General features: G+C 44.1%; 1 protein-coding gene across 2 annotated transcripts in view; it reads right to left on the reverse strand.

Moving 5' to 3' along the window:
- Positions 1-26,556, reverse strand: part of CLHC1 (clathrin heavy chain linker domain containing 1) — a 183,562-nt gene that overhangs the window by 147,549 nt on the left and 9,457 nt on the right. For both annotated transcript variants that reach the window (XM_029593450.1, XM_029593451.1), the window contains one exon: positions 7,490-7,677. In XM_029593450.1, coding sequence (XP_029449310.1) covers positions 7,490-7,677 — 188 coding nt within the window. The remainder of the gene's footprint in view (positions 1-7,489; positions 7,678-26,556) is intronic.

Consider the following 26,556-nt stretch of genomic DNA (forward strand, 5'->3'; position numbering starts at 1 on the left):
CGCAATTTAAAAAAACAATATTTTAGCCATTTTCTTAATTTGAGACTTTAATGTAAGATGAGAGTCTAGACGTACACCTAAATTGTTCTCTTCTTTTAATACAAGTGGTATCCCATCAAATACCATATTTGGTTCCTTCATCACTGATCCAGTTCTTCCCACCCACAAAATAGTTGTCTTATTACATTTTAAAACTAATTTGTTGCTTACCATTCAACCGAACTCCTGCAACAAGGAGATCACCTTACGGGTCATGAAGCACTCTCTTCCAGAGACTTGGCTTGAATCAGCCAGTCGTCTAAATAAGAGTGTACTAGGATTCTATCCTCTCTCAATTCTGCCACAACCACCTCATAACCTTGGAAAAAGTTCTGGGAGTGGTGGCTAGAACAAAAGGCAGTGCCCATAACTGATAACGGCACCCCAACACCACAAAACACAGAAAACGTTGGTGCTCCAATCGGATGGGAATATGGAGGTAGGTCTCAGACAGATCCAGGGAGTCAGAAATTCCCCTGACTGCAATGCCATTATCACTGAGCACAATGTTTCCATGTGAAAATACATCACCCGCAAATGATGGTTGACTTCTTTCAGATCCAGGAGGGGATGAAAGGAGCCCTCCTTCTTGGGCACAATGAAATAAATGGAATATCGCCCCATATTTTGTTGAGACGTAAGTACTGGAACCACAGCCCTCAGACTGAGGAGCCTTGATAGCGAGGATTCCACTGCCTGCTTCTTCTGCAGGGAGTGGCAAGGAGACACTATGAACATGTCCCAAGGAACACTGCGAAATTCCAGCGCATAGCCTTCTTGTATTACTTCCAGGACCCACTGATCTGATATGATCTCGACCCACCTCTGATAAAAGAGAGAGACATCCCCCTATCTCTTGTTCCAGAGGGTAGATTGGCAAACATTCATTGTGAGGCTTGGGAGGATCCACTACCCGAGCCCGCACCTCGCTTGGGCTATCTGAGGACTGAGACCTGCCAAAAGGCAGAATCCTTTGAAAATTCGGCCCTTTGTAGGGATGAAACTGCTTGGAACCCCTGAGATGACCCCTCATCCCAAAGGGGCATTGAAACTGCTTCTTGTCTTCCAGCAATCAAGGAACTGGGGATTCGCTCCACTTACTGGCCAGTTTCTCCAACTCGCTCCCAAACAAGAGTAATCCTTTAAAAGGCAATTTTGTAAGATTAGCTTTGGAGGTTGCGTCAGTCAACCAATTTTGCAACCATGACTGATGCCTAGCCGCTATTACCGAAGACACTCCTCTACCACAACCCACATCTGCTAAAATGGTGGCAGTGAGGTCCATAACTGCTCTGGAATTCACTCCAGAATCATCAATCTCCAGAGAGAGAAGCAGACAAAAGTGAGCCACTAGGAAACAACAGGAAGCTATCTGCAATGTCATAACCGCTGCTTCAAATGCTTGCATAAGGCTGGCCTCAATCCTCCTTTCATGCACATCCTTCAAGACTGCTCCTCCCTCCATGGAGACAGTCGTCCACTTAGAGATGGCACAGACAAATGCATCCACTTTTGGAAAACACTGACGCTCTCTCACCACTGGATCCAGGTCTTCCAAGGTCCAACCCCTTCATAAACCAATCAAATAAGATGGCATATACAATCTTCCACATCTAGAAGCAGCTGTGGTTATAAAGAGCTACTATCTCCTGGAGGTTGGATTTCAATTTTTGAATGCAATCAAGTAAAACTGGTGAGCTGAAGTACATGCATTAAGCATGGAGCTCTGGAACACCTTTTGAGAAAAAATTTATTGGAGCCTGGGATCTTTGCCTGGTGGAGTGTTTGAAAATATTGTTTTCTTGCTCTCTTCAGAGATGACTCCATTACAACTGATTGATGAGGCAGCTGGATTACTCCAAAACCTGGATTCTTCTGGAGTCTATACTTGAGGTCTAATTTCTTGGCCACTGCGGTGCAGGAAATCAGATTTTCACACATTTTTGTTTATAACTTGTGGGATAGCATGGATCAGGATATCTACCAGCTCTTCCAGAGTATCGAGGAACTGGAGAAGAGCAAATATTTCAATGTGAGGATTCTTGTCCTTATGGATGCTAAGTCCAAGTGCCTTTCACAGCTTGTCCAGAAATCTGATGTAAGAGATCCTCCAGTAGAGATGAATGTTCTGGAGGTTCAGGTAGGGAGTCGGAGGGTATTCCTGTCAAGTTCTCCTCAAATCCTAGGTGGACCCCAATGTTGAAGTAGGTTACTGAGGAGGGACATAATCCTAGTGAACATCCTCTGACTGGCTGCACTCCAAGTTCAGGCCTTGCTCTAGTAACCTTGATGGAGACATTGCTCTAGAAATTAGCAGGGGTAAGTGAAGCATGACCCCTTCTACTCCTGAAAAAGTTCCCAAATGTATCTAAGGGACTGATGATATAGTGAAGAGTTGCATCAGAAGCACTGAGGCTAGGTGCACTGACGATGCAGTAGCTTGTTTCAACGCACAAGGGGGAGGTGGGCAATTGTAAAAGCATTGCTCACGCTAAAATGCCCACATACATGCATATGTGGGCCATGCAAGAACAACATGGATTTTAAAAGCTGCAATTTACTTGCATATATGTGTGAAAAAAATAAGGGTCAGAAAGGGGCAGGGCTCGAGTGTTCCAGGACAGAGCTAACTGTTATGTACGAAACTCCATATTTTAAAACCACTCCAGAGGCTGCAGTGCATGGCAGCTTGTTAGCCGCATAACTTTACTGCCACTCTTGATGACATGCAAGTCTGCAGATCTTGTGTTTTTGGGCTCACACAATAGAATGAGGGGTCTGGATGAACTGGAGGGCATGCAGGATGAAGAACCAGAGGTGTCTGGATGACCTCAAATTGACTAGACAAACTGGTGGACTAAATGGAAAAACTTGGAATGTCCCTCCGTGAGCACATTTTAAAATCTGCTTACATATTCGCATTAAAACCCATCAAGTCCTATGAAAGATAAGTGAAGTAGGTTTACACTAGTATCCTCTTAAAATTAGGTGCATATTTAAGCACAGTGGGCCAGATTTTAATACCTACGCGCGGGCGTACATTTGTGCTCGCAACCTGGTGAAGTTGATGTATGTTTCAGAGATAGGCTAATAGAATGGAATAGTGGAGAGGGACTTCTAAGCAGGGGACTCCCTAGGGAAAGATAATAGTAGAATGAGGAGCTGGTTTTATTTTGAAAGTACTCCATGTTTCAGAGGAACATAAATTGGGATAGCAGATAAGGACTGTAATTATTCTGCCTGATGTACAATCTGTTGCAATTTCATAGACATCCAGTTTATCTTGCCTTTCCCTTCATTTCTTTGTGGCTACGAATACTCTATCCCATGCTATTTGTTACTGTTTTTGCCTTCTCTTCTTTTACTTGGAGGCTCTACCATGCATTCACCTTTTCAAATTCTTCTTCTTCTTCTTCTTAATATTATATATTATTTTATAGTAATACTGGATGAGTACAGTGCTGAGTAATGAACATAAATGTTCAGATATGATGAGTTTCTTCTTCCAAAAGCCTGCAATCCAAGTAGGTACCAGAGGAAATGGGAAACACTGTGACTTGCCTACTGTGTGTCAGTGCTCTAACCACTAAGTCACTCCTCATTTCTGTGGAAGAAACAGTGAGACAGACAGAAACTCTTATGGAAAACATTCTCTGATTTCTCTTCTTTTTTTAGTATGCATTCTAAGGGGTAGATTTTAAAAGAAGCGCGATCAGCCTACTTTTGCTTGCGCATCAGACTCAAGCAAAAGTACGCTGGATTTTAGTAGATACGCGCGGAGCCGCGCGTATCCACTAAAATCCTGGATCGGCGCGCGCAAGGCTATCGATTTTGTATAGCCTGCGCACGCCGAGCCGCGCTGCCTCCCCCCGTTCCCTCCAAGGCCGCTCCGAAATCGGAGCGGCCTCGGAGGGAACTTTCCTTTGCCCTCCCCTCACCTTACCCTCCCTTCCCCTACCTAACCCACCCACCCGGCCCTGTCTACACCCCCCCCCTTACCTTTGTCGGGGGATTTACGCCTCCCGGAGGGAGACGTAAATCCCCGCGCGCCAGCGGGCCTGCTGCGCGCCGGGCCGCGACCTGGGGGCGGGTACGGAGGGCGCGGCCACGCCCCCGGGCCGTAGCCACGCCCCCGTACCCACCCCCAAAACGCTGCCGACACGCCCCCGGAACGCCGCGACGACCGGGCCCGCCCCCCGACACACCCCCCTCCGAGAACCCCGGGACTTACGCGAGTCCCGGGGCTCTGCGCGCGCCGGGAGGCCTATGTAAAATAGGCTTCCCGGCGCGCAGGGCCCTGCTCGCGTAAATCCGCCCGGTTTTGGGCGGATTTACGCGAGCAGGGCTCTGAAAATCCGCCCCTTAGAGAATGATTTGGAGTTAGTTGATAGCTGTGAATAATATCATCAGAGGCTTCCAGTTTCTGAGTGGGCCTCAAAGATAATAGAAAGTACTAGAAAACTGCAGGAGGAGCCAAGGCACTGTGAGCTCAGCATGTGCATTAGTTAAAATGAAATAAAAAAACAAAACAGATAGGGAGCAACTCACTTTTTTTGTGGGGCCCCACAAATTAAATGAATCCTATTTAATTCGATTGAAATTCAGCGATTTCTATAAGCTTACATATTCGCATTAAAACCAGTCAAGTCCTATGAAAGATAAGAGAAGTAGGTTTACACTAGTAACCTCTTAAAATTAGGCGGATATTTAAGCACAGTGGGCCGGATTTTAATACCTACGCGCAGGCATACATTTGTACGCCCGATTTTATTTCATGCACGTGCAGCCGTGCGCATGTTATAAAATCCGGGGTCGGTGCACGCAAGGGGGTGCACAATTGTGCACCTTGCGCACGCTGAGCCTTTGGGGAGCCCTGCTGGCTTTCCCCGTTCATAAGAAAATAAGAACATAAGAACATGCCATACTGGGTCAGACCAAGGGTCCATCAAGCCCAGCATCCTGTCTCCAACAGTGGCCAATCCAGGCCATTAGAACTTGGCAAGTACCCAAAAATTAATTCTATTCCATGTTACCATTGCTAGTAATAGCAGTGGCTATTTTCTAAGTCAACTTAATTAATAGCGGCCTCGGAGGGAACTTTCCTTCTGCCCCCCCCCATAACTTCCCCTCCCTTCCCCTACCTAACTCGCCCCCCAGCCCTACCTAAACCCCCCAACCTTTATTTTATAAGTTGCTCCTGCCTCCGGGCAGGCGTAGGTTGCACGTGCCAGCCGATGGCCGGCCCGTGATCCCGGGCACAGCAGCAAATGGCCGCTGTGCATGGAGGCTCCGGCCCCGCCCCGCCCCCGGACCGCCCCACCCCTTTTTTCAAGCCCCAGGACTTACACGCGTCCCAGGACTTTATGCACCGCCGGGCCTTTTGAAAATAGGCCCAGAACACGTAGGGCTTTGAAAATCTGCCCCAGTAGTTGTATTTTTAAATCGTGCCTGCAAGTGCATGATTTAAAATTCAAGTATATCTCCACTCGTGCGCAATATGTGCATGTATAGGTACATGTGTAGTTGTTTTAAATTTACCCTGTAGGTGTCAAGGGAAGGAGCATCAATGGCATCAAGGCTCAATGCGTCAACAGCTTCTGGGCCTTATGTGTCGATGACGCCAGTGTTCTATGCTTTGACAGCACTGGTGCTCAAAGGATTGATGGTGCTTTGCTCTGCTGCGTCAATGGCATCAGGACTCGATGCACCAGTGAATGCTGCATCAGCTGAATTGATGGCACTGATACTCGATGCTTTTTCAAGGCAGATTGTGTCACTGGCTCTAAAGAATGGTGCTTCTTGTGAGAAGGGCCAGAGACTCACACCTTCTTTTGATTGCTTGACCTCAAGAATTTGGCCTGGTTCAGTGAGGAAGGAGACTTTCCTGAGGAGCTCCTACTCAACTCAGTATCCAGAAAGCAAGACTAAGCACCACTCTGGAAGGAGGACCACTGTAACTTTTCAGAACTTATACAGCTTTTCCATTTTCCAGGCCCTGAACTTCTTTGAGCACTGAGAAATCCGGTCACAATGGTAGCAATTTACCTAGTCATGATTTGGTCTTAGGCAACAGTAACAAATGTTATATCCATCTGTAATGGATATTTTCCTACACAGTCCTCAAAGCCATTAATAATGGATATCTTGTGAAACATTTTTGTTTTATATAGCACTTAAAAGTGGTGTTTGAAGATATGCCGAGGCAATGTAATAAAAGAAAAAAATTTAAAAGAATGAATATATATCAAACTATTAATTAAGACAAAAACAGAAAGGGTACATAACCATGCTGTTGCTTGGGCAAAAAAAGACTAAGGGGCTCAGGAGGTAACGCCCGCTTGAGAATTCTCGCACATGCTCAGAATAGGAAAAGCTCTATGAGCTAAGAGAAAAGGATCCATTTGTCCCTGTCAGATGACATCACCCATGAGCCATGGCTAATTTAGCCCTGATTGTTGTTAAAGAAATGAAATTGATATGATGAGACCATTCATGTTACATTTATATTTTGTAGATTTCAATATGCAGGCAATTTAAAAAAAAAACCCTCAATATGTCAGAATTCCTTTATTTTCTAATGAGGCATGGAGATGTATGGTCATTTCATGATGCCTGGTTTCTTTCTTGACCACATGCACTAACCCATGGCAGAGCTGCTTTCAAAATGCTTGATGAAATCACTATTGGCTTTGACCTCCCTGACATTTAAGCTGACCTGAACAGGCCTGTTTTCCTATACAAAATACAAAGAAGAAGGAATTCTAAGTGGCAGGGCATCAAGGGACATGAAAGATGTGCGCTGGAGGACCTGGGTGCTCTATTATCTTTGGCAGAAGTGTGAATGAAAGTCAATGAACAGTTCAAAATTTATTGGGAGACATATTGATCTTCTAAAGTCAGTTTCCTTATACTAAACCAGGCTAAACAGTAACTTCACTTACACAGAAAAAGACATAACAATTGGTGGAGTATGTTTCACTTATCTATAGTATAATGTTATAAATGATACGGATAAAGTGTAGTCTAGTAGGTAACACACTGGAGTACAAATCAGATATCTTGAGATAAAAATCAATATTCCACTGACTTTGAGTGACCCTGGGCATGTTAAGGTATTACCCTGAGCCTCTGTTTTCCCAGTTGAAATAGATTAATAATAATATTGTTTTCTCTGCCTTTTGGAAACAATATATTGTGGATGTTACTTAGCCCAGAGGTATCCCTGTGCTATCCTGTTCAGACAAAATCTACAGTATATCCACATTACTATTGATTAGGAAGCTAAGTAATAAGTATTGTGAGACTATCTATAATGATATCAGAAAAAAATGCAAATAATAAAAATACATCCTTTTCACAATAGCAGTGTTCATTCCAATACCAAATGATGCTATAAATATTATGATAAATAATTTTGCCATGATCTATGGACATAACATTCTTGCCTTACTTGTCTGTGAGCTGGTTTGCTCGTTTTCTGTAATACATAAGTGTAGTCGGTTCAGATGTCAGGGTTTTTAGCTTTCCTTGAAGATAAAATGCATCTCTCTGGGCCTTTTTCAGTGCAGCTATGAACTCATCATATTCTTGTTTGATGGCAGTGAGGATGTTCTTATAAGAGGTAACATATTCTATGACCTGTGAAAACAAGTTAGCTGTAGAAGCTCCAAATGCAAAAATGTGCTCGATGGTCAGAAATTAATCAAAACGTAGCAATGCAATGTTATATTTCAGAGAGTTAACAGAATAAGCTGGCAGTTCTAAAAAGGGCTCTATTAAGGAGCAGAGTATAAACTACTTTTTCTTTTGTCAGAAAAGAAAAGTAATTCAAAATACAAACCCCCTTACCTCCAACAGTTTGTTTTATTTTGAAATTCTGCCCAATAAATAGTTAAATACAAAGCATAATTAATTTCTTACCTGTAACAATACTGTAGTACTCTTCATGGATTCAGATTGAAAAGTCTTATTAACAGTGCACAGTCATACAAAATGCTTATCTTTGGAAAAGCAAAATTGCTTAGAACTGTGCTTCTCTAAAAGGTAATATACTGTATTTCATAGACTCAAACTGATGAATTGTTGAGTACATAGAAAATATTATCTTTGGATGGCAATTGTAGGTTAATTTTGCTTTCTCCCAAAGTAAGCATTTTGCATGGTCATAAAACCCGAAAGTGGGGTGTGGTTTGGTTGCAGAAGGCACTTGCAAGAGTGGTTATGAATAATCAAAAGTACCCCCACAAATAGCAGGCCCAAATTTGTTTGGGCACTTTTCTCTGAGACAATAATCAAAGCAAAGCCACCTGTGTAATTTGGATTTGATTATTCTGGCAAAACCCAACAGGTAAAAACTACCCACAAGGTTTACAGAAATGTAGACAGTTTGATTATTGTCTCCTAAAGGATACATTTTCAATAAGGAGCTCAACTGGTCATGTATGCTTGTACATTTCAGCCATACAAACCCAGGAGATTGTCAAACACAAAATACCCGATACATTATGTTTGAATATCAGCTTGTAATGCAGAGAAATGTATGTACCCCACACGAACAGTTTCAAACAATGGTGTAAATTACAGGCATTAGCAACATCTCTACAATTTGCTCTCAAGATTATAAAAATATTCGAGGGTCCGGGAGAACACTGTGGCTTGTCTGTGCATGCACGCGTATAGTGATGCTCACCCAGAGCTGAGGAAGTGACCAATGCTGCAGGCTTCAGGTAGTGAGAGAAGGAAGGAGTGGCAGGGCCAGCAGTTGAAAGACTGGTTGGGGTTTCCCAGTTCTCACCAGTGGAAGATAAAAAAGATGCTGCAGCAATGGGAGCGAACAGGCTGGTCGGGGTTTCCCAGTCCCACAAGCGTAAGATAAAAAAAAAGGAACAGTGGCAGGGGCAAAACCTGTGCATTTCCCCAGGCCCCATCAGTGGGAGGAAGCAGCCCAAAGTGGGAGAGAAGAGGGGAGAAGGAGAGTGAGTGAGAGGGCAAGCGGGAGGGGAGAAGACAGAAGAGTGAAAGATCAGCATGCCATGGGATCAGTAGCAAAAAAAGCTGGTGGGGTTTTCAGGCACCACCAGAGAGAGGAAGCAACCTGAGGTGGGATAGGAAGAGTGAGTGATGAGGAGGGGGAGAGGGAGTGAGAGAGAAGAGAGAAGGGGGGATGGGTGAGATAGGAAGAGAAGCGTGGAGAGCGCTAAATGAGGGGGGGTGAGATAGGAAGAGAAGCGTGGAGAGCGCTAAATGAGGGGGGTGGGGGTGAGAAGAATGGATGGAAGTGGAAAGTGTGCACACATATCACCTTCACCGTTCACACACATCTCACACTATCCCCACCATCCCTTCCCCACATTCCACCTCCACATGCACACACACACACACACACAGGGGTAAGGAGAGGGGGAAAGAATGCTCATACCCGAACACACCCCAACTATATTATTAAACCCCCTACACACATAGGCAAGGGGAAGAGAGAACTACAAACTGGAGAAGAGTGAGGGGAAGGAGGGGCCAGAGGGAAGACGGGGAGGGGGGGAGAAGGGGTAAAAGGAGTAGGAGAGGAAATCAAAATGGGGAGTGTGATAGGGAGGGGGGAGGGTAAAGAGTGCACACACACACACACACACACACTCTCACACCCCTCCATACCACCACCTATGCCCCACAACATCCCTCATACATACCATCTCCTCTCCCCCAATACACACACAGGTGAAGAGAGGGTGAGAGTGTGACCCTACTCATACCCATCCGATACACATAATCTCCTCACACACAAACTACACCCCAACCTTAACCCCCACCCCCACACACAGGAGTGAGGGGGAAAGATTGCCCCACACCCCACTAAACCCTTCCCCCATCACACAAAGGTGGGGAGGAGGAGAAGGCTACAAAGTGGAGAGTATAATGGGGAGGGGGAGAAGTGCCCAAAGTACACACATGCACACACATCTTCCTATACCCCACAGGGGTGAAGAAAAGACGGCAAATCGGAATTGAGGAAATAATTCCCCTAGCCATATACACCCATCCCCGACACTCACCTCTCTTCTCCCCAGAGACTCCATCTAAACCCCTTCCCTCCTCTTCCTACATATACTGGGGAGAGGAGGAGGAGAAGACAGGGCTACAAAGCTGAGAATGTAAGGGGAAAAAGAATATCACACCCCCATTCATCGCCATACACACCATCACCTTCCCACAACCCTAACACATCATACACACACCCCAGTAACACCAACACCTCTATCCCCCTCCCCACATACACAGGAGTGAAAGGGGGAGCAAAATGGAGAATATGAATTGGGGAGTATGGAAGGGGGGAAATGTGCCCCACCCTTACATGCATCCCACTCCCACAAATCACTTTTAGACCACACACACATACACATGGGGAGGGGGAAGGGAGGCAGCTACAAAGTGAAGAGTGGAAGGAAGAGGGGTAGAAAGTGCACACATACACACACATCCCACCTTTACCACATCCATAGGGGTGAGGAGACAGACAAAGTGGAGAGTGTGAGGGTTAAAGTGCCCTCAGCCATACACACTCCCTACTCACCCTTCCCTCAATACCACCCCACATCCTTTCTACACTCACTCCCGCACTGGAGTTGTTGGTAAGCAAAGCAAACAAGGCCACAGCCTCAAGAAATTGCACATGTGTAGTTTCCAAACATTCCTAAAAATTCTTGAAATTACTCTTTTCTAGGCAATTAAAAGTATGCACATTATGAAAGTACTTGCGAACTTTCTAGCAACTAAAAATCCACTTACCCAGATATTGCTGACTTAGAGTTAATGTTATTTTTACCTAAAGAGAGAGTAATTTTCAAACAGCCCACCTAGGAAAGTCTTCCAAAACGTTCACAAGTTCCACTTTGAAAATGATCCCACCAAATGTACCTCTTATAAGTTACAGCTGCTATTTGGAGTTCACAGATGTTTCCTGAAAAGTTACATGCATACTGCCAAATTGTATAATGTAAATGCATACATCCAAACTCTGTCCAAGGAAGGACTCCACTAAGTTTGGGTAAACTTATATGCGAACAAGATATGTGTGCATAAGTATACCCGCATATCGAAAGGGCAATCTTATAAAGCAGGGGTGGCCAACTCCAGTCCTCAAGAGCCACAAACAGGCCAGCTTTTCAGGATACCCACAATGAATATGCATGAGATAGATTTGCAAGCACTGCCTCCATTGTATGCAAATCTCTCTCATGCATACTTATTGTGGATGTCTTAAAAACCTGGCTTATTTGTGGCTGTCGAGAACGAGAGTTGGCCATCCCTGTTATAAAAGGCCACTTCTGTGCATAAAACAGTGTTTTACATGCAGAAATCGCTTTGAAACTCGCCCCCATGAAAAGGTGCCTAAGCATTTGAAAATGTAATCCTAAAGGTTTAGCATGCATGAAATAGCAGCTGCTAAGGCTGCATTGGGCACATGCTAAAATTTAGCAGGCATGTGCATATTAATAGGGGAAAAGATATGCTAATTAGTGGATAATGACTGCTCTCTCAGCTACTACCCTAACCACTAAACTATCTGCTAGTTAGCAAATGCATGCCAATGGTAAAAATATAATCACTCACCATGCAACTGACTTTAATCACTAATTGTGCATGCTATAAAAAGGATCAACTGACAGAAAGCGGTATGTGGCAATTATAAAGGAGTTCTGGCTGCCACAGTATGACATTTCCCGGAAATCAAGAAGATGAGAAGGAACAACAGGAGGTTGGGGGAAGAGAAGGACATAAAGGAGAGGAGCAGAAAAGAGAATGAAGGTTCTTGCATTCCTAGATGTTTAAACCCAGGACCACATGATTGGGCCTTCCAGGGAAGAAGTCATTTGCAGGTACCGCTTGAGCTCAAAGGTCATTATGATCTTCTACAGGAATGTAAAAGATAACATAGATCCTCTGACAGAGAGCTATCATGTCATACCTAACAGGCATGTTCATTGTTTCATTAGTTTCTGTGCACAAAATGGCATATATGTGCACTACCACCCCTTCCAATAAAACAAATTGAGGTAAATGAAGAAATGAAATAACAAACCAAAAGTGTTTTATGTGCACATCTTCTAATAACTGATCTTTTCAAGTTACTTAGCTTATTACATTTTCTTGCCTCTGGGTCTTTTCAAAACACTGTGGCTGTGGTTAGCAGGTTGGGACAAGCCACTTTCTCTAGATGTTGCCACTAAGACATGCAAGTTACAAATTATATCCAATTTCCTAATCAGAAGCCACAATGGCAGGATCCAGAGTGACCCTGTTTTCCCCTTGTTGTATGGGCAGGACCAGGCTAGATGCCTGGTCTACCTTAACCCCCAAAGAGGGAGAGAGCTCTGTGGGTGGGACCAGCTGGGGCAGAATAAGAGAGTAAGCCCAGCTGGGTTCAGGAGAGGCAGCTCCTGTTAAACAATCCTGTCCACGCCAAAAGGGAGTGAAAGCACACTGTCCAGAGGAAGACAGTCTACAACCTTGTGTGTAAGCTGAATACTGCAAAAGTAGGCGATGATTCTCAGCAAGGTGTCTGTTTAAATGTGAATAAAGGGGTAGATTTTAAAAGGTGTGCGCGCACACGTGGATGTGCCAATTTTATAACATGCGCGCGCCGGCACCCGCATGTTATAAAATCCCATGGCTGCGCACACATGAATGCCAGATTTTATAATCCGCGTGCACATGTGCAGGCAGTGCACGCAAGGGGGCCCAATTTTGTAAGATTACGCGCAGCGACAAATTCGGGTATCCCCGAGTTCCCTCCCAGTCCATTCTAATTAAGGAGCGGACTGGGAGGGAACTTCACTTCCCCCCTACCCATTCTCCCTCCCTCTTTCCTCCCCACCCCCTAAACCCTTTCGCCTATCTTTCTTTTTTTTTTTTGTTTTATTGTTTACTGCTCCGTTGAAGCAGAAGCAACTTGCACGCGCCGGCCCAAGTCCACACTTGGGTAAAACTCAGTGAAGACACTGGAGTCTGTAGTTGGTGTTCAAATAAAAGATAGTGTTTACTGTAACTTAAAGAAGAAGATCCAAGTCAAGATGACAAAAATAAGAATCAAAATACCTCAAATGATCAATAAAATCAAATAGTTTCTTGGTGGGAGAAACTGCTCACTTCCCTTCTGGCTCTTGCACTTTCATCCTGATTGAAAATATCCTCAACAGTGAGAGCAGGATAACTGAAGTGTAGTTCCAATTCAGGCATGAACTGGTCTGGAAAAATCCCCAAGCACAAAAATATCCAAAAGGTGGTTCCAACAAGCAAAAATCTCCAACTGTAATTCAACTATCAAAAATACAAGTTTCTTGAGTGGTTGGCTCAGAAAGCTACATCCTTCTCTTCACCCAATTGGTCAAATGGGCCAAAAGATCTCTGATTCCAGTTCTTTGGAATATTGGGGTTATGCCCTTCCCTCAGACACTGGTCAATCAAAATGTACAAAAAGTAGTCTTCTAAAAAAAATCTCCTCCTCAAAACTTTACAAAAATGCGTAAATTGCTTTCTGTGAGATCCAGGGGGAATCGCCAGCTCTCCAACCACCTTGCTTTGAGATCCTGGTGAAATCTCTGATCTTCAGTCCTCTCTCTATTGAAATCCTGGGAAAGGTTTCAGCTCCTCACTCTTCCTCTATCTCTTTCCCACTGAAGCACTGGCAAGCTCCATAAGACTATATACATCCCCAAAAGGTGGGGTTGTAGCAATGGGAGGAATAAAAAATTATCAAAACCCCTCCTACTGCCCCCTAGATAGAAATATCCCATAGGGATAATGATAGTGACTAGCATAGCCCCGTCACACAAGGATAGCTACCTATCACTGATACTCATTAAGCACTTCCTCACACCCTTGCATATTTATGGCCAGGGACAAATATAATGGAGTCAATTTTCAAAGCACTTAGACACTTAAATTTGGGAGTTAGGCTCCTAGATTGGCCCTTCTGAAAATTTAATAGGGCTGAATACCTAAATTAAGAGTCAGTTTCACTAGGCTCCTAAAATGTGGATGGTTACAGGGCCAGAGTTAGGTTAAGGAATTAAAGTTAAGAGTTTAGCACTGATTTTCAGAACTAGACACCTAGTTGTATTAGGCATTTACCATGCAGTAAATGCAGTAGCAATAATATGTGGTATTTTAATTACTGCATAATATTTTCCCACCAATAATACTATTATGGTAATGAGTTTCTTTACAAAGGCATACAAAGCAGTTCATTACTAGGCAATTTCATGTTAATAAACCAATGCAGCTTGGCTGAAAAATCGCAAGTTGCATTATTTTCATGAAAGTTAGTTATAACTCTGAAGCTGTAGCTAACTTTCCCTGAGAGCATCAGGATGCTAATGTAGATCCCGATGCTCCCGGGGTTGAGAGTTAAAGAGCAAGAGTGACCTGAAGTTTCCCCACAAACAGGTTGATGCAATATGGGCATGCAAAAAACAGGCACTCATGATTGAGTGACCGCTGACCTAAGGTGCACCCATCCACCTCTCCCAGGTACGTGATGCAGTATGCAAATAAGCTGCTGTGTTAAAAAGGAGGCGCTAGGGGAAATTGTGCATCCCTAGCACCTTCTTGGCATTGTGCGCCCAGGAGAAGTGAGCGTCCATTTTCCGAACCTCACCACCGTCAAGACTTTTTTTTTTCATGTTGCTGTTTTCTGCTTTTCTGTCCAACTTCTGGGGCTCCTCAAGACTTAACGCCAGCTCCGGGGTGTTAGGAGAGCAGCCCAGATTAACATTCCGCAAGTATCTGATTGATGTTTTACATATTGCCCCAGAAAATATTCCTGTGTTTAACCGAGTGTATTTTCTTCCTTATGCTAGAGTAAGAGAAAATGCTGTTTCTCAATCTATCAATCTGGAAAATCTGAAATTATAGAAAGATCAACCCTTCTTGTTTCTTTTATATATGAGCAAGAAGTAACATTGATAATAAGTTATTTCCAGAATATGGGAGTGGAATTCTTGGGGAAAGCAGTTCAAGTCTTCCCAGATTTGGCAAAAGTAACCCAGGGTTACTTTTGCCAGGAGAGGGTTCCTAGCTTTGAGGCAGGAGACCCGTTCCTTGGATGCTAATTTCATGCTCAGATACCCTTGTAGGTGTATCTTGAGATTGGAAAATGTGGCCTATGTGTTCTTTGTACCAGAATAGTTAAAACTATTGCTAGAAAATAGGAAGAGATTACTGCCCATACCCTCAGTCCAGGAAAGTACTATCAGAGACTGAAAGAAGTGTGTTAGCTTAAAGATGCACTATAGCTTTCTTTATATTTTTCTTTTCTTCTTTATACTCCTCAAAAAATTGTACTCCTCCCCATAAAATTTTGGGGTCAAATACATAGTACTAGCCGTTAAGCCCGTAACAACGGGCTACATTTAAAAAAAAATGTTCGGTCCATTTCCTTCCCACTCCCTCCCCCTCATTCTCCCTCCCCTCCCTCTAGTCTCCCTCCCCCCTCCCCTCACCTCACTCTCTCCTCCCTCCCACCTCTCCCCTCTATTCTCCCTCCCTCTCACCTTCCCCCTCTATTCTCCCTCCCTCTCACCTTCCCCCTCCCCCCCTCCCCCTCTCCTCACTCTCTCTTCCCTCCCCCCTCCCCTCAGTTCACTCTCTCCTCACTCTCTCCTCCCTCCCCCTCCCCTCACTCTCTCCTCCCCTCCCCTCAGCTCACTCCTCCCTCCCCTCACTCACTCCCCCTCTCTCATTCCCCTCCCCTTTCAGCTCATCCACAACCGATAATGGGGGCTGTCCCTCCCTCCCTCCCTCCCTCGCCGCCGCCGCCGCTGCTGCTCCTGCTCCTAGCAACCCAGTGCCATTTTTTTTTCGGGCACTCTGGCCGACGTGCTCGCCTGCGCATGCTCGGTAGAGCTGCTCTCTACTGCGCATTTGCGGCACGTCGGTCAGGGCTCCCTTATCTAGTAGATTGTTTCTTCTTTAGATGCTGTTTAAAGCAGAAATGTTAACAATGTTGATTTCTTATTTTCTGTACAAAGTGAAAATCCTTTGTAATTTTCATTAAAACTTAAAAAAAAATGTGCACATTGGGTTCATGGTTATTTTTTTACATCAGGGGTACTAGGTAATAGCTGCATCAATATGGCATTTACATTTATGCTGATTTGGATGCGTATTTTGGATACGCTGATCCCCTTATTGCATCCGGGGTTATGGATGCTCATCCAAGACGTGTGTCCAACCACGGGGTAACCTGTGCCATGAGCACATGGTATTGCACCGTCCTGAAAGTGTGGAAAATCCCCCAGAGGTCTTGTGATAATTCCACCCATACCTAGCGACAGCCCCAGTGTCAGAATAAAAAAAAATATATTTAAAAAATGACAAGTGGCACAGACCCTGCTCCTCCCTTTCCAACCCTGCCCCTTTGTCAAATTCCCCCTCCCCTGGCCTTTGGACCCTATCAATCCCCTCTCCAGGTCACACTTTTGAAATCTTGGTGGCCTAGTGGGGCCCAGAGTGCCCCTTATACCTCAGGCCCTGCCCTGTCCCTGAAACAATTGACACTGGCCAGCTGGTTTTCAAGTTATGCCTCTATATGCTGCTTGGCACCATTTTTTCAGGGAAGGCGCAGGATTTGGAACTAGAGAGTGCTCCAGACCCCATTAGGTCACCAGGTTTTCAAAGATATAACCTGGGGAGAGCTGGAGGGAGGGGTCAGGAGGCCGGAGCAGGGAAATGTTGACAAATGATTTGGATGCACAACCTGAGCCATACAACATTTTAAGAATTCTGGCACAGGGGTTGCATCTAAGGATGGTAGGGGGTTAGACAGGGGCTCTTCCACACTTTGGAGAGGGAGGAGAAGGCTGCTCTGGCCCTTTAATAAGATGGAAGCCCCTGCCTTATGGGGGTTACTAACTTATGGTATTTTTCCCCATGAAATTTTACCACTGGGGAAAATACCACAGGATTTACTAAACTGCAATACTAAGTACCGCAGCTTAGTAAACCCTACTGTATTTTCCCCATCCAGGGAAAATACTGCCGCTTAGCAAATGACCCCCCTTATGAGCCTAAATCTAGGCAAATGAATAGCAGACCTAAATTTAGGCCCTTAAGTTTCTGGCTTCTAAATGTAAATGCATTTTCAGCAAAAAACACTCCCCCCCCCCTTTTATTCAGCTGAAAGTAGGTATCTAACCTAGGCACCTAATTTAAGGGCCTAAATTTAGGTGCTCAGCTTTTATTTTTAATATCAGCCTCAATATCTACAATGCTAACAGCCACATCAGCTGCACAAGACCTCATCCTAAAGATAATCTACAGAAATTTTCCATGCTATTTCCTGTTAATAGGTGATGCAGGATATGGTTATCAATCCTGGATCCTCACTTTTGTATTTCCCCAAGGATTCTGGCAGAGAGGAGATACAAGGCCTATGCATCCACTTGCTTTGACATTAAGAACAATTTGGAGTGTTAAAAAAGTCACAATAGATGTTTGAATCACTCTGATGGTACATTACAGTACTCCCCTTTAAAAATGGATATGACAGGGATTGCCTAATATGATTCACATTATTGCAGTAAAGCATTGCATTCCAAATAAGATTACTCTGGATCTAGAAAAGGACTCTCCATGCCTCCTTGCTAGTTGTTGGAAAATACAAAGTGGAAGTCAGGTCAGAAGACGACAGTAGATTACGTCACCTGTAAATGGCAACTAACCCTGTCTCACATTATATAACAATTCAACAAAAAAAGACTGAGATATCTAATGTCAGTTTGTGTACACCTAGTATAAGTGCTGCAAAAAACTTTTGCAAAAAACTTTTATGCAGTTTGTGAAACCGCATCAGCAAGCCTGACAACGGCCGTGAAAACACTTGCCGTTCGGACCACTCGTCATTTGCGGTATTGGTAATCCATGCGAGATGTGTTATTCAGAAAATTTTTATAAACAATATCTGTTCCCCTATAGAGAGTTCATGAGCCCGACAGCGGCCGGTGTTTCGCGATCGGTATCGCTTCTTCAGGAGTCAATTGCAATATCATGGAACAGATGCTATGTAAAACAGAAATATAGCATGAAAGAAATGAAATTTTGAAAAAGTACTTAACTGAGGTGTCACAGCACGCTAACCTTTATCCCGGACGATTCCGTCTCTCCAATCGGTAAATTCTCACATTAATTCTCACATTATATAACCTCATAATTTGGAAAAGATTACTTACAACTCAATTTTCACTGAAAATCTGTGTTTTCAAAAGAGCATATGCACTCACATTCTTTCCTCTGTAGTGGCCTATTACATTTCCCAATTTTCTTTGGTAAGAACGATTCCCTCTGCAAAGTAAGCAGTTTGTTGTGAACAATAAAGGACTGAGACATTTTGGGCCCAGGGTAGTAATTTGGAACCCCAATAGTTATTTGGTGACGCTCAAAACACAAATGGCCCCGCTGATGAGGCCCATTATCTACTCTGAGCATTCTTCCAATGATTAAAACTAATAAGAATAAAAAAATTCCCCTGTTGTCTACAACCTGGGAAATCTCAAAGGCTCACACATATACTCACTGACTCATGCACTCTCTTTCAGGCTCACACACATTTTTATTCAAACACACATATGCTCTCTCACCTACTCACACATGCTCACAGCTCTATAACATAAAACACTAGAAGGTACAGGCTGAAAAAAAAAAAAGAACACATTGGACACACATACAGAAACTACATGCTAGTAGAATACCTCTCCTCAATCACACATGCAAAACACAGATGGACCCTCACCAAATACAGATCAACTGACCACAAATTAGAAAGAGAAACAGGGAGACAGAAGATGAATTGGAAACCCCCAAAAGCCAGACTCTGCCAGCAGTGTACCCCCACAGAAATAAAAACTGCATTTCTCTTGTACTGTAAAAACATATCAATATTCAAATACACGGAGAACATCAAAGTCTTCCCACATCCCATCTCAGAGAAACAGAAGCAAAAGCAGTTCACACTTCTATTCCAATCTTGCTCCCCAGCCTCCTCTCTCCTCCCAGTCTCCAGTTTCCAGCAGCCTTTCTCTTCTTCCAGACCTTCCAGTCCCTAGCAGTCTTGCTCCCCAACCTCCTCCTAGTTTCCAAGTCTTGCTACTCAGCCTCCTCTCCCCTCTCAGATCTTCCAGTTTCCAGCAGTCTTGCTCCCTAGCCACCTCTCCCTTCTCAGACCTTTTGAGTCCCAAGCAATCTAGCTCCCTAGCCTCTTTTCCCCTCCCAGACCTTCCAGTCCCCAGCAGTCTTGATCCCCAGCCTCCTCTCTCCTCCCAGTTTCCAGCAGTCATGCTCCCCAGGCTCTTTTTTCCCAGTTCTTGGCAGTCTTGTTCCTCAGCCTCCTATCTCCCAGTCCCAGCAGTCTTGCTCCCCAGCCCTCGCTCTCCTCCCAGTCCACAAAAATCTTGCTCCCCAGCACACATCCCCCCAGACCTTCCAGTCGCCAGCAGTCTTGCTCCACAACCTGCTCTCTCTTTTCAGATTTGCTCCCCAGCCACCTCTCTCCTCCCAGTTCCCAGTAGTCTTGCTCCCCAGCCCCATCGCTCCACCCAGACCTTCCAGTCCCCAGCAGTCTTGCTCCCTAGCCTCCTATCCCCTCCCAGATCTTCCACATTCCAGCAGTCTACCTCCCCTCCCAGACCTTTCAGTCCCCAGCAGTCTTGCTCCTCAGCCTCCCCTCTCCTCCCAGATCTTCCAGTCCCCAGCAGTCTTGCTCCCCAGCCTCCTCTCTCCTCCCAGTCCACAAAAATCTTGCTCCCCAGCCCACATCCTCCCAGACCTTCCAGTCCCCAGCAGTCTTGCTCCCCAGCCTCCTCTCTCCTCCCAGTCCACAAAAATCTTGCTCCCCAGCCCACATCCTCCCAGACCTTCCAGTCCCCAGCAGTCTTGCTCCACAACCTGCTCTCTCTTCCCAGATTTGCTCCAGTCTCCTTTCTCGTCCCAGTTCCAGGCAGTCTTGTTCCCAGCCTCCTCTATTCTCCCAGACCTTCCAGTCCCCAGCAGTCTTGCTCCCTAGTCTCCTATCTCCTCCAGATCTTCTGTATCACAGCAGTCTACCTCCCCAGCCTCCTCTCCCCTCTCAGACCATCCAGTCCCCTGCAACCTTGATCCACAGCTTCCACTCGCTTCCCAGTAGTTTTGCTCCTTAGCCTCCTATCCCCTCCCAGACCTTCCAGTTCCCAGTTTTGCTCCCCAGCCTTCTCTCTCCACCCAGTCCCTAGCAGTCTTGCTCCCCGGACCCCTCTAACCTTCCAGACCTTCCAGTCCCCAGCAGTCTTGTTCCCTAGCCCCCTCTCTCCTCCCAATTTCCAGCAGACTTGCTCTTCAGGATTGTATTTGAGCCAAACTTTCCAACCCCTGGCCCTCCCCACACACAATTAAAAATTATGCACTTAACCCAAAAAGAAATTTTACATGAAAAATGTTATTCAAAGTATAGTCTTCTGGGGTAAAAATATCACTCCCAATATATATACAATATATTATATTTATATGCCTCATGGGGTGCCAACCAGAAAACTGCAAAAAGAGATACCTGGTCAAACATTCCTCAAACCTTAATCAAGAAATATAAAACATCAATTGTAATAGTAAACCATACTAATAAAAGGAATATTTCAAAACAGTTGATAAATAGATTAATATACAATAATTAAACATAACCATTTTTTTAAATTTCATAAAAACTAATAAAATATTTCAAAACAGCAGACACATCAAGTAACACTCAATAATCAAACTAATATGGATTATAAAAAGTTCCCGCTCTCCATATCTGGGAACTTTTGATTTTGTCACTTTGAGATTGTCATGGATTAATGTAGAGAGGAAGGGGCTGCACATATGCTCGCTCTCATATATGGTCTCATACACTCAGACGCTTGCGCTCTCTCATGTTGTCACACATGTGCTTTTGCTCATACAGGCACTCACACACGCTCTCTTTTTCATGCACATGGGCTCTCTCACACCACACATACACATGCTCTTTCACACATATGTGCTCACACACAGAGGTTCTTGCACATATGATCACACAAAAATGCTCTCACTCACACTCCTCCCTTCTACTTCCCTTTTGACACCCCCTTTCTTTCTCTCTACTCATTCACACCCTTTCCGTTCCCTCCTTTTTGGCTCGCCCCCTCCCCTTTCCTCTGTTACTCTACCTTCCCACTTCCCTCTCTTCCTTCCCTCTGTCACTCAAGCCCGCTCTCTTTCCCTCACTTTTGATTCACCCCGCACCCTTCCTTTTTCTTTCTCCTACCTGCAAATCATCGTCCAGATTGACCGTGTGGGTCTTCTTGCTGGTGGGGTGTGGGAACCCTGCCAGCATGTCATTTTCAGCACCACCACGTGGAGTCTTCGCTTTGCTGGTGGGGAGCAGGAGCCCCACCAGGACGTCACTTTGATGCGCCATTCCAGGTCATCTTCTTCTTGGAGGGGAGTGGGAACCCCGCTAACACCTCATTTTCAGTCACTGCCACCAACATGTTATTTTTGGTCCATCCTTTAATCCAGCCCTGGTAGTAAATGTATGAGGCGTGGCTTGATGGCTAAAGAAATGGGCTTAGGACCAAAGAAACCAGGATTCAAATCCTACTTCCCCCACTGATAAACTGCCTTAACCATTATCAGTAAATGTTAACGCGAGAGAGAAAGAGAAAATCTGACACTCTCTGTATCTCCCACTGTAAGGGGGCACTTTCAGCTCAGGGTGGGTTTTGGAATAGGGCAGTAATACAAGGGTCTACAGGCTCTTGTGGCTGGGGGGGGGGGGGGAGACAGAGAGAGAGAGAGAGACAATCTGACACTCTATAATATCTCCCACTGTAAGAGGGACACGTTCAACTCAGGGTGGGTTTTGGGTCTGGGGCGGTGTTACATTGGTCTGCCTAGGGAGCAAGCACCTGTAGACCCTTGTAACACTGCACCCCCCCCCCCACCCCAAAATCCACCCTGAGTTGAAAGTGTCCCTCTTACAGTAGGAGATATTATAGAGTGTCAGTGGCAATGTGTTGTGTGTGTGTCTGTGTGTTTGTCTCTCTCTCTCTCTTTCTCTCTCTCTGCCTAGGGCGCAAGAGTCTGTAGACCCTTGTAATATCACCCCCCCCCCCACACACACACACACAAAATCCACCCTGAGTTGAAAGTGTCCTCTTACAGTAGGAGATATTATAGAGTGTCAGTGGCAATGTGTTGTGTGTGTGTCTGTGTGTTTGTCTCTTTCTCTCTGCCTAGGGCGCAAGAGTCTGTAGACCCTTGTAATATCACCCCTCCCCCCCCCCCCCCCACACACACACAAAATCCACCCTGAGTTGAAAGTGCTCCTCTTACAGTGGGAGATATTATAGAGTGTCAGTGTGTGTGTATGTGTGTCTCTCTCTCTTTCTCTCTCTCTCTCTCTAGGGCGCAAGAGTCTGTAGACCCTTGTAACACTGCCCCCTTCCAAAACCCACCATGAGTTGAAATTGCCCCTCTTATAGTGGAAGAGATATAGAGTGTCAGATTGTCTCTCCCCCCTCCCCCCCAGTTTTCAGGATCCCTGTGACTCAAGATTTCCAGACTTGTGCCTTATCAGGACCAGTAGTAAAGTTACACAGGTAACATAGCGCACATTGCCATGTTAAGCCTCGCACAGGTATGCGGATACTTCCTGGCTTCTTAACATTCGCTTTGCTCGCGTGCACCCCACATACACGTGTATGGGGCCATTTTTGTGTGAGCAACACTTTTAAAATCTACCAGTATTTGTATAAGTGGGCAACAAAAAAATCAAATTCAAAATATGAAGAAGAGATGGGAACAAAGCCCTCTGTATATCAAAGTGATCTGTGCTCCAGCCCAGCTCAGGGCACAAGCAGCTTCCCTGCCAGCTGCAGGCAACAACAAAAGCCTCACAGGAGCTGCCATCAGGGCAACCTGCTGCTGGTAAAATGCCACTCATCTCCTTTTTTAATGCCATATCATTTGACTGTTTGAAATTGATTGGTTGATTAAGTCATATGACTTTAGGCAGTCATTTTTAAACTGCTTGGCCTTTTTCTTTCCTCACTATTCTAATTTTGTGAGACTGTAATGCCTGATGCAATTTATAAGGGTGAACATATGATTATATTTTGGAAGATTTTTCTCTCCTTAACATGAAGACTCCGATATTCGATGTTTCTTTGAAGATATTTCAATTGTTAGAAGATTATCCTCTAAAAACAGACTGTGTGAGGATAATGCCTGAGGGAAATTTATTGATGATCTGAAGGTGGCAAAGCAATGTGACAAGGCGGTGACTAAGGCCAGAGGGATGTTAGGCTGCATAGAGAGAGAGGCATAACCAGCAGGAAAAAGGACATGAAAATGCCCCTGTATAGGTCGTTGGTGAAGCCTGATCTGGAGTACTGTGTTCAATTCTGGAGACCGTATCTCAAAAAAGATAGAGAGAGGATGGAAGCGGTCCAGAGAAAGGCAACCAAAATGGTGGGTGTTTGCACCAAAAAGAGTTAAGAGATGAGAATGAAGGACCTAAATATGTATACACTGGAAGAGAGGAGAGACAAGGATGATATAATGCCGAGGTATTAATAATGAACAGGAATAATGAACAGGAATCAAAACTTTTTTGATAGAAAAAAAACTGTAGAACAAGCGATCATAATACGAAGCTCCAAGGAGACAAACATCAGAAAGTATTTCTTTAAGGAAAGGGTGGTGGATACATAGAATGCCCTCCCAGAAGAGGTAGTAAGCACAAGGACCGTAATTGATTTCAAAAGAGCATGGGATACACACAGAGGATTCCTAGTGGCTGAATGATGAAGACAAAGAAGAGGGCATAGAGCAAAAATTACCCTAAGAATAAAATTAAAATAAAATTGCTAGGCAGACTGGATTGACCACTTGGGTCTTTTTCTGCAGACATCATTATGTTACTATGATTTTGCAAACATTTTTGAATAAAAAAGGAAAGTTGAAATGATTATTTGGTTGCAGGCATAGAGCTTTTTCAATGAATGTGTGTGTTACCATACTCCTACATAATAAATGTTTAAAAAATTGAGTGATTTTTCTCTATTTTTTATCATCTGTATGATTGCTGTAATTTTTTTAAGTTTATGTATTTGATAATCACTCTTTTATGTTAATATTTTATTTATTTATTCTTTCATTCATTCTAATGAATTGCTCACTCAGGGAATCCCTGGTTGATGCAGTGTACAACATATTTTATTTATTTATTTATTTATTTAGAGTTTTTATATACCGGCAATCATGAAAACATATCTTGCTGGTTTACATCGAACAGGAGTGCATTATAAACAAAAAACTAGAACTGTGGTGTCCGAAAGTACAGTTACAATTAACAAGGGTAGCCGAACTTGGAGAAGGAAGAAGAGAGGAGAGAAAAGAGATGGTTAAACAATATACAATTTAAATATAGTATACAGAATAAATGTTATATACAAGAGGAGTGGAGTTTTAGGAGTCATTGGAATGTGTCATTGGGTTGTGTCCGGAAATGCTTGTTTGAATAACCAAGTCTTAAGTTTTTTCCTAAAAGTTGGGAGGCAGGGCTCCTGTCTGAGGTCTGTAGGAATGGAATTCCACAAAAGAGGGCCAACTGTGGAGGTGGCGCGATCTCTTATGGTGATGTGTCTGGTCGTTTTCGCTGGGGGAACTTGGAGGGAGCCTCTATAAGCATCTCTAGTAGGTCTGGTAGAATTATGTGTTTGGAGAGGGAATTGAAGATCGAGAGTGGTAAGTTGATGTATAGTTTTGTAGGTGATGGTTATGGCTTTGTACATGATGCGGAAGTAGACTGGTAACCAGTGAAGCTCTTTCAGGACGGGGGATATGTGGTCTCTTTTCCTTGCGCCTGTCAAGATTCGGGCTGCTGAATTTTGAACCATCTGTAGGGGTTTGGAGTATGATGATGGTAGACCTAGCAATAGGGAATTGCAATAGTCTAGTTTCGAAAAAATGACTGCTTGGATGATCGTTCTGAAGTCTTGAGCGTGGAAAAGGGGTCTTATCCTTTTCAGGACCTGAAGTTTATAGAAGCAGTCTTTGGTTGTTTTGTTGATGTGTGCCTTGAAGTTTAGCCGGTTGTCTATTATTACTCCTAGGTCTCTAGCTTGTGTGGTAGGCAGATTGGTAGGAAGAGAACTGTTGGAGGTGTTGTTCTCAGGAGAGATGAGTAGGATTTCAGTCTTAGAGGAATTTAAGATGATGTGTAGGCTGTTGAGTAGTTGTTTGATTTTTTTGTGGCATGATTCCCAGTAGTCAAGAGTATTAGAGTATGTGTCTTTGATAGGGATGATGATTTGAATATCATCTGCGTATAGGAAAAACTTTAGATTGAGGTCGGTGAGAAGTTGGCAGAGAGGAAGAAGGTAAATATTGAATAGAGTCGGAGATAAAGACGAACCTTGTGGGACTCCTATGGCAGAGTTGAATCTTGAGGATTCCTTGTTTTGGAGTTTAACTTTGTAACCTCTATTGTTGAGAAAGGTTTTAAACCAGGAAAGGACGGTGCCGCTGATTCCTATGGATGACAACTGGTTAAGGAGGATAGCGTGGTTGACCGTGTTGAACGCTGCGGACAGGTCCAGCAAGATCAATAGGTATGAATTTCCTTTGTCAAGGCCCAGTAGGATATGGTCTGTCAAAGAGATAAGGAGGGATTCTGTGCCTCGATTTTTTCGGAATCCGTGTTGTGGGGCGAAGAGAAGATTGTTGTCTTCGATGTAGTTTGAAAGTTGAGAGTTGACTAGTCTTTCCATGATCTTGGCGATGAATGGAAGGTTAGCTATGGGGCGGAAGTTGTTAGGGTCCTTCGGATCAAGGTTGGGTTTCTTTAGGAGTGGTGAGATTGAAGCCATTTTGAGATCATCTGGGAAGGATCCTTGGGCTAGAGAGCAGTTAATGATGTTTGTCAATGATGTGGCTATTGTGTCTGGAATAGATAGAAGTAGTTTGGTAGGGATGTGGTCTGCGGGGTGAGACGAAGGTTTCATTCTTCTCAAGATGGCATGTATCTCAGTGGAAGAGACGGGCTCAAAAGTGTTTAGGCTGGAGTTTTTGAAGGTTGGGTGTTGATATAATGGAAAGGCGTCAGCGGTATTGGAAGGCAGTTGAGTTAAAAGATTGTTGATTTTATTTTGGAAAATATTTAAAACAAATCAATATACTACTCAATAAAACAAATAATAAAAACAATAAATCATGAAAATTAAAACAAAAGCTTTAAAATAAAACAAAACAAAATTACTTAGACTTACCTACACTAGGTTGTTCTCTGCCTCTGCTTTTCTTCTGCATAAATAATACCATATTGGCCTCAAAAACAAACACTTTTTAAATTTTGATTTATGTCAGAGAAATTGTACACCTAAAATTTAGGTTTTAAGAAATTACAGTTTTTCCTACCATCTTAGCTTAAATATTTCTCCACCCCAAATCAAGGTGAAGGTCCTTCCAAGCTGA

Source organism: Rhinatrema bivittatum, chromosome 3, assembly GCF_901001135.1.
Source record: "Rhinatrema bivittatum chromosome 3, aRhiBiv1.1, whole genome shotgun sequence".
NCBI lineage: Eukaryota > Metazoa > Chordata > Amphibia > Gymnophiona > Rhinatrematidae > Rhinatrema > Rhinatrema bivittatum.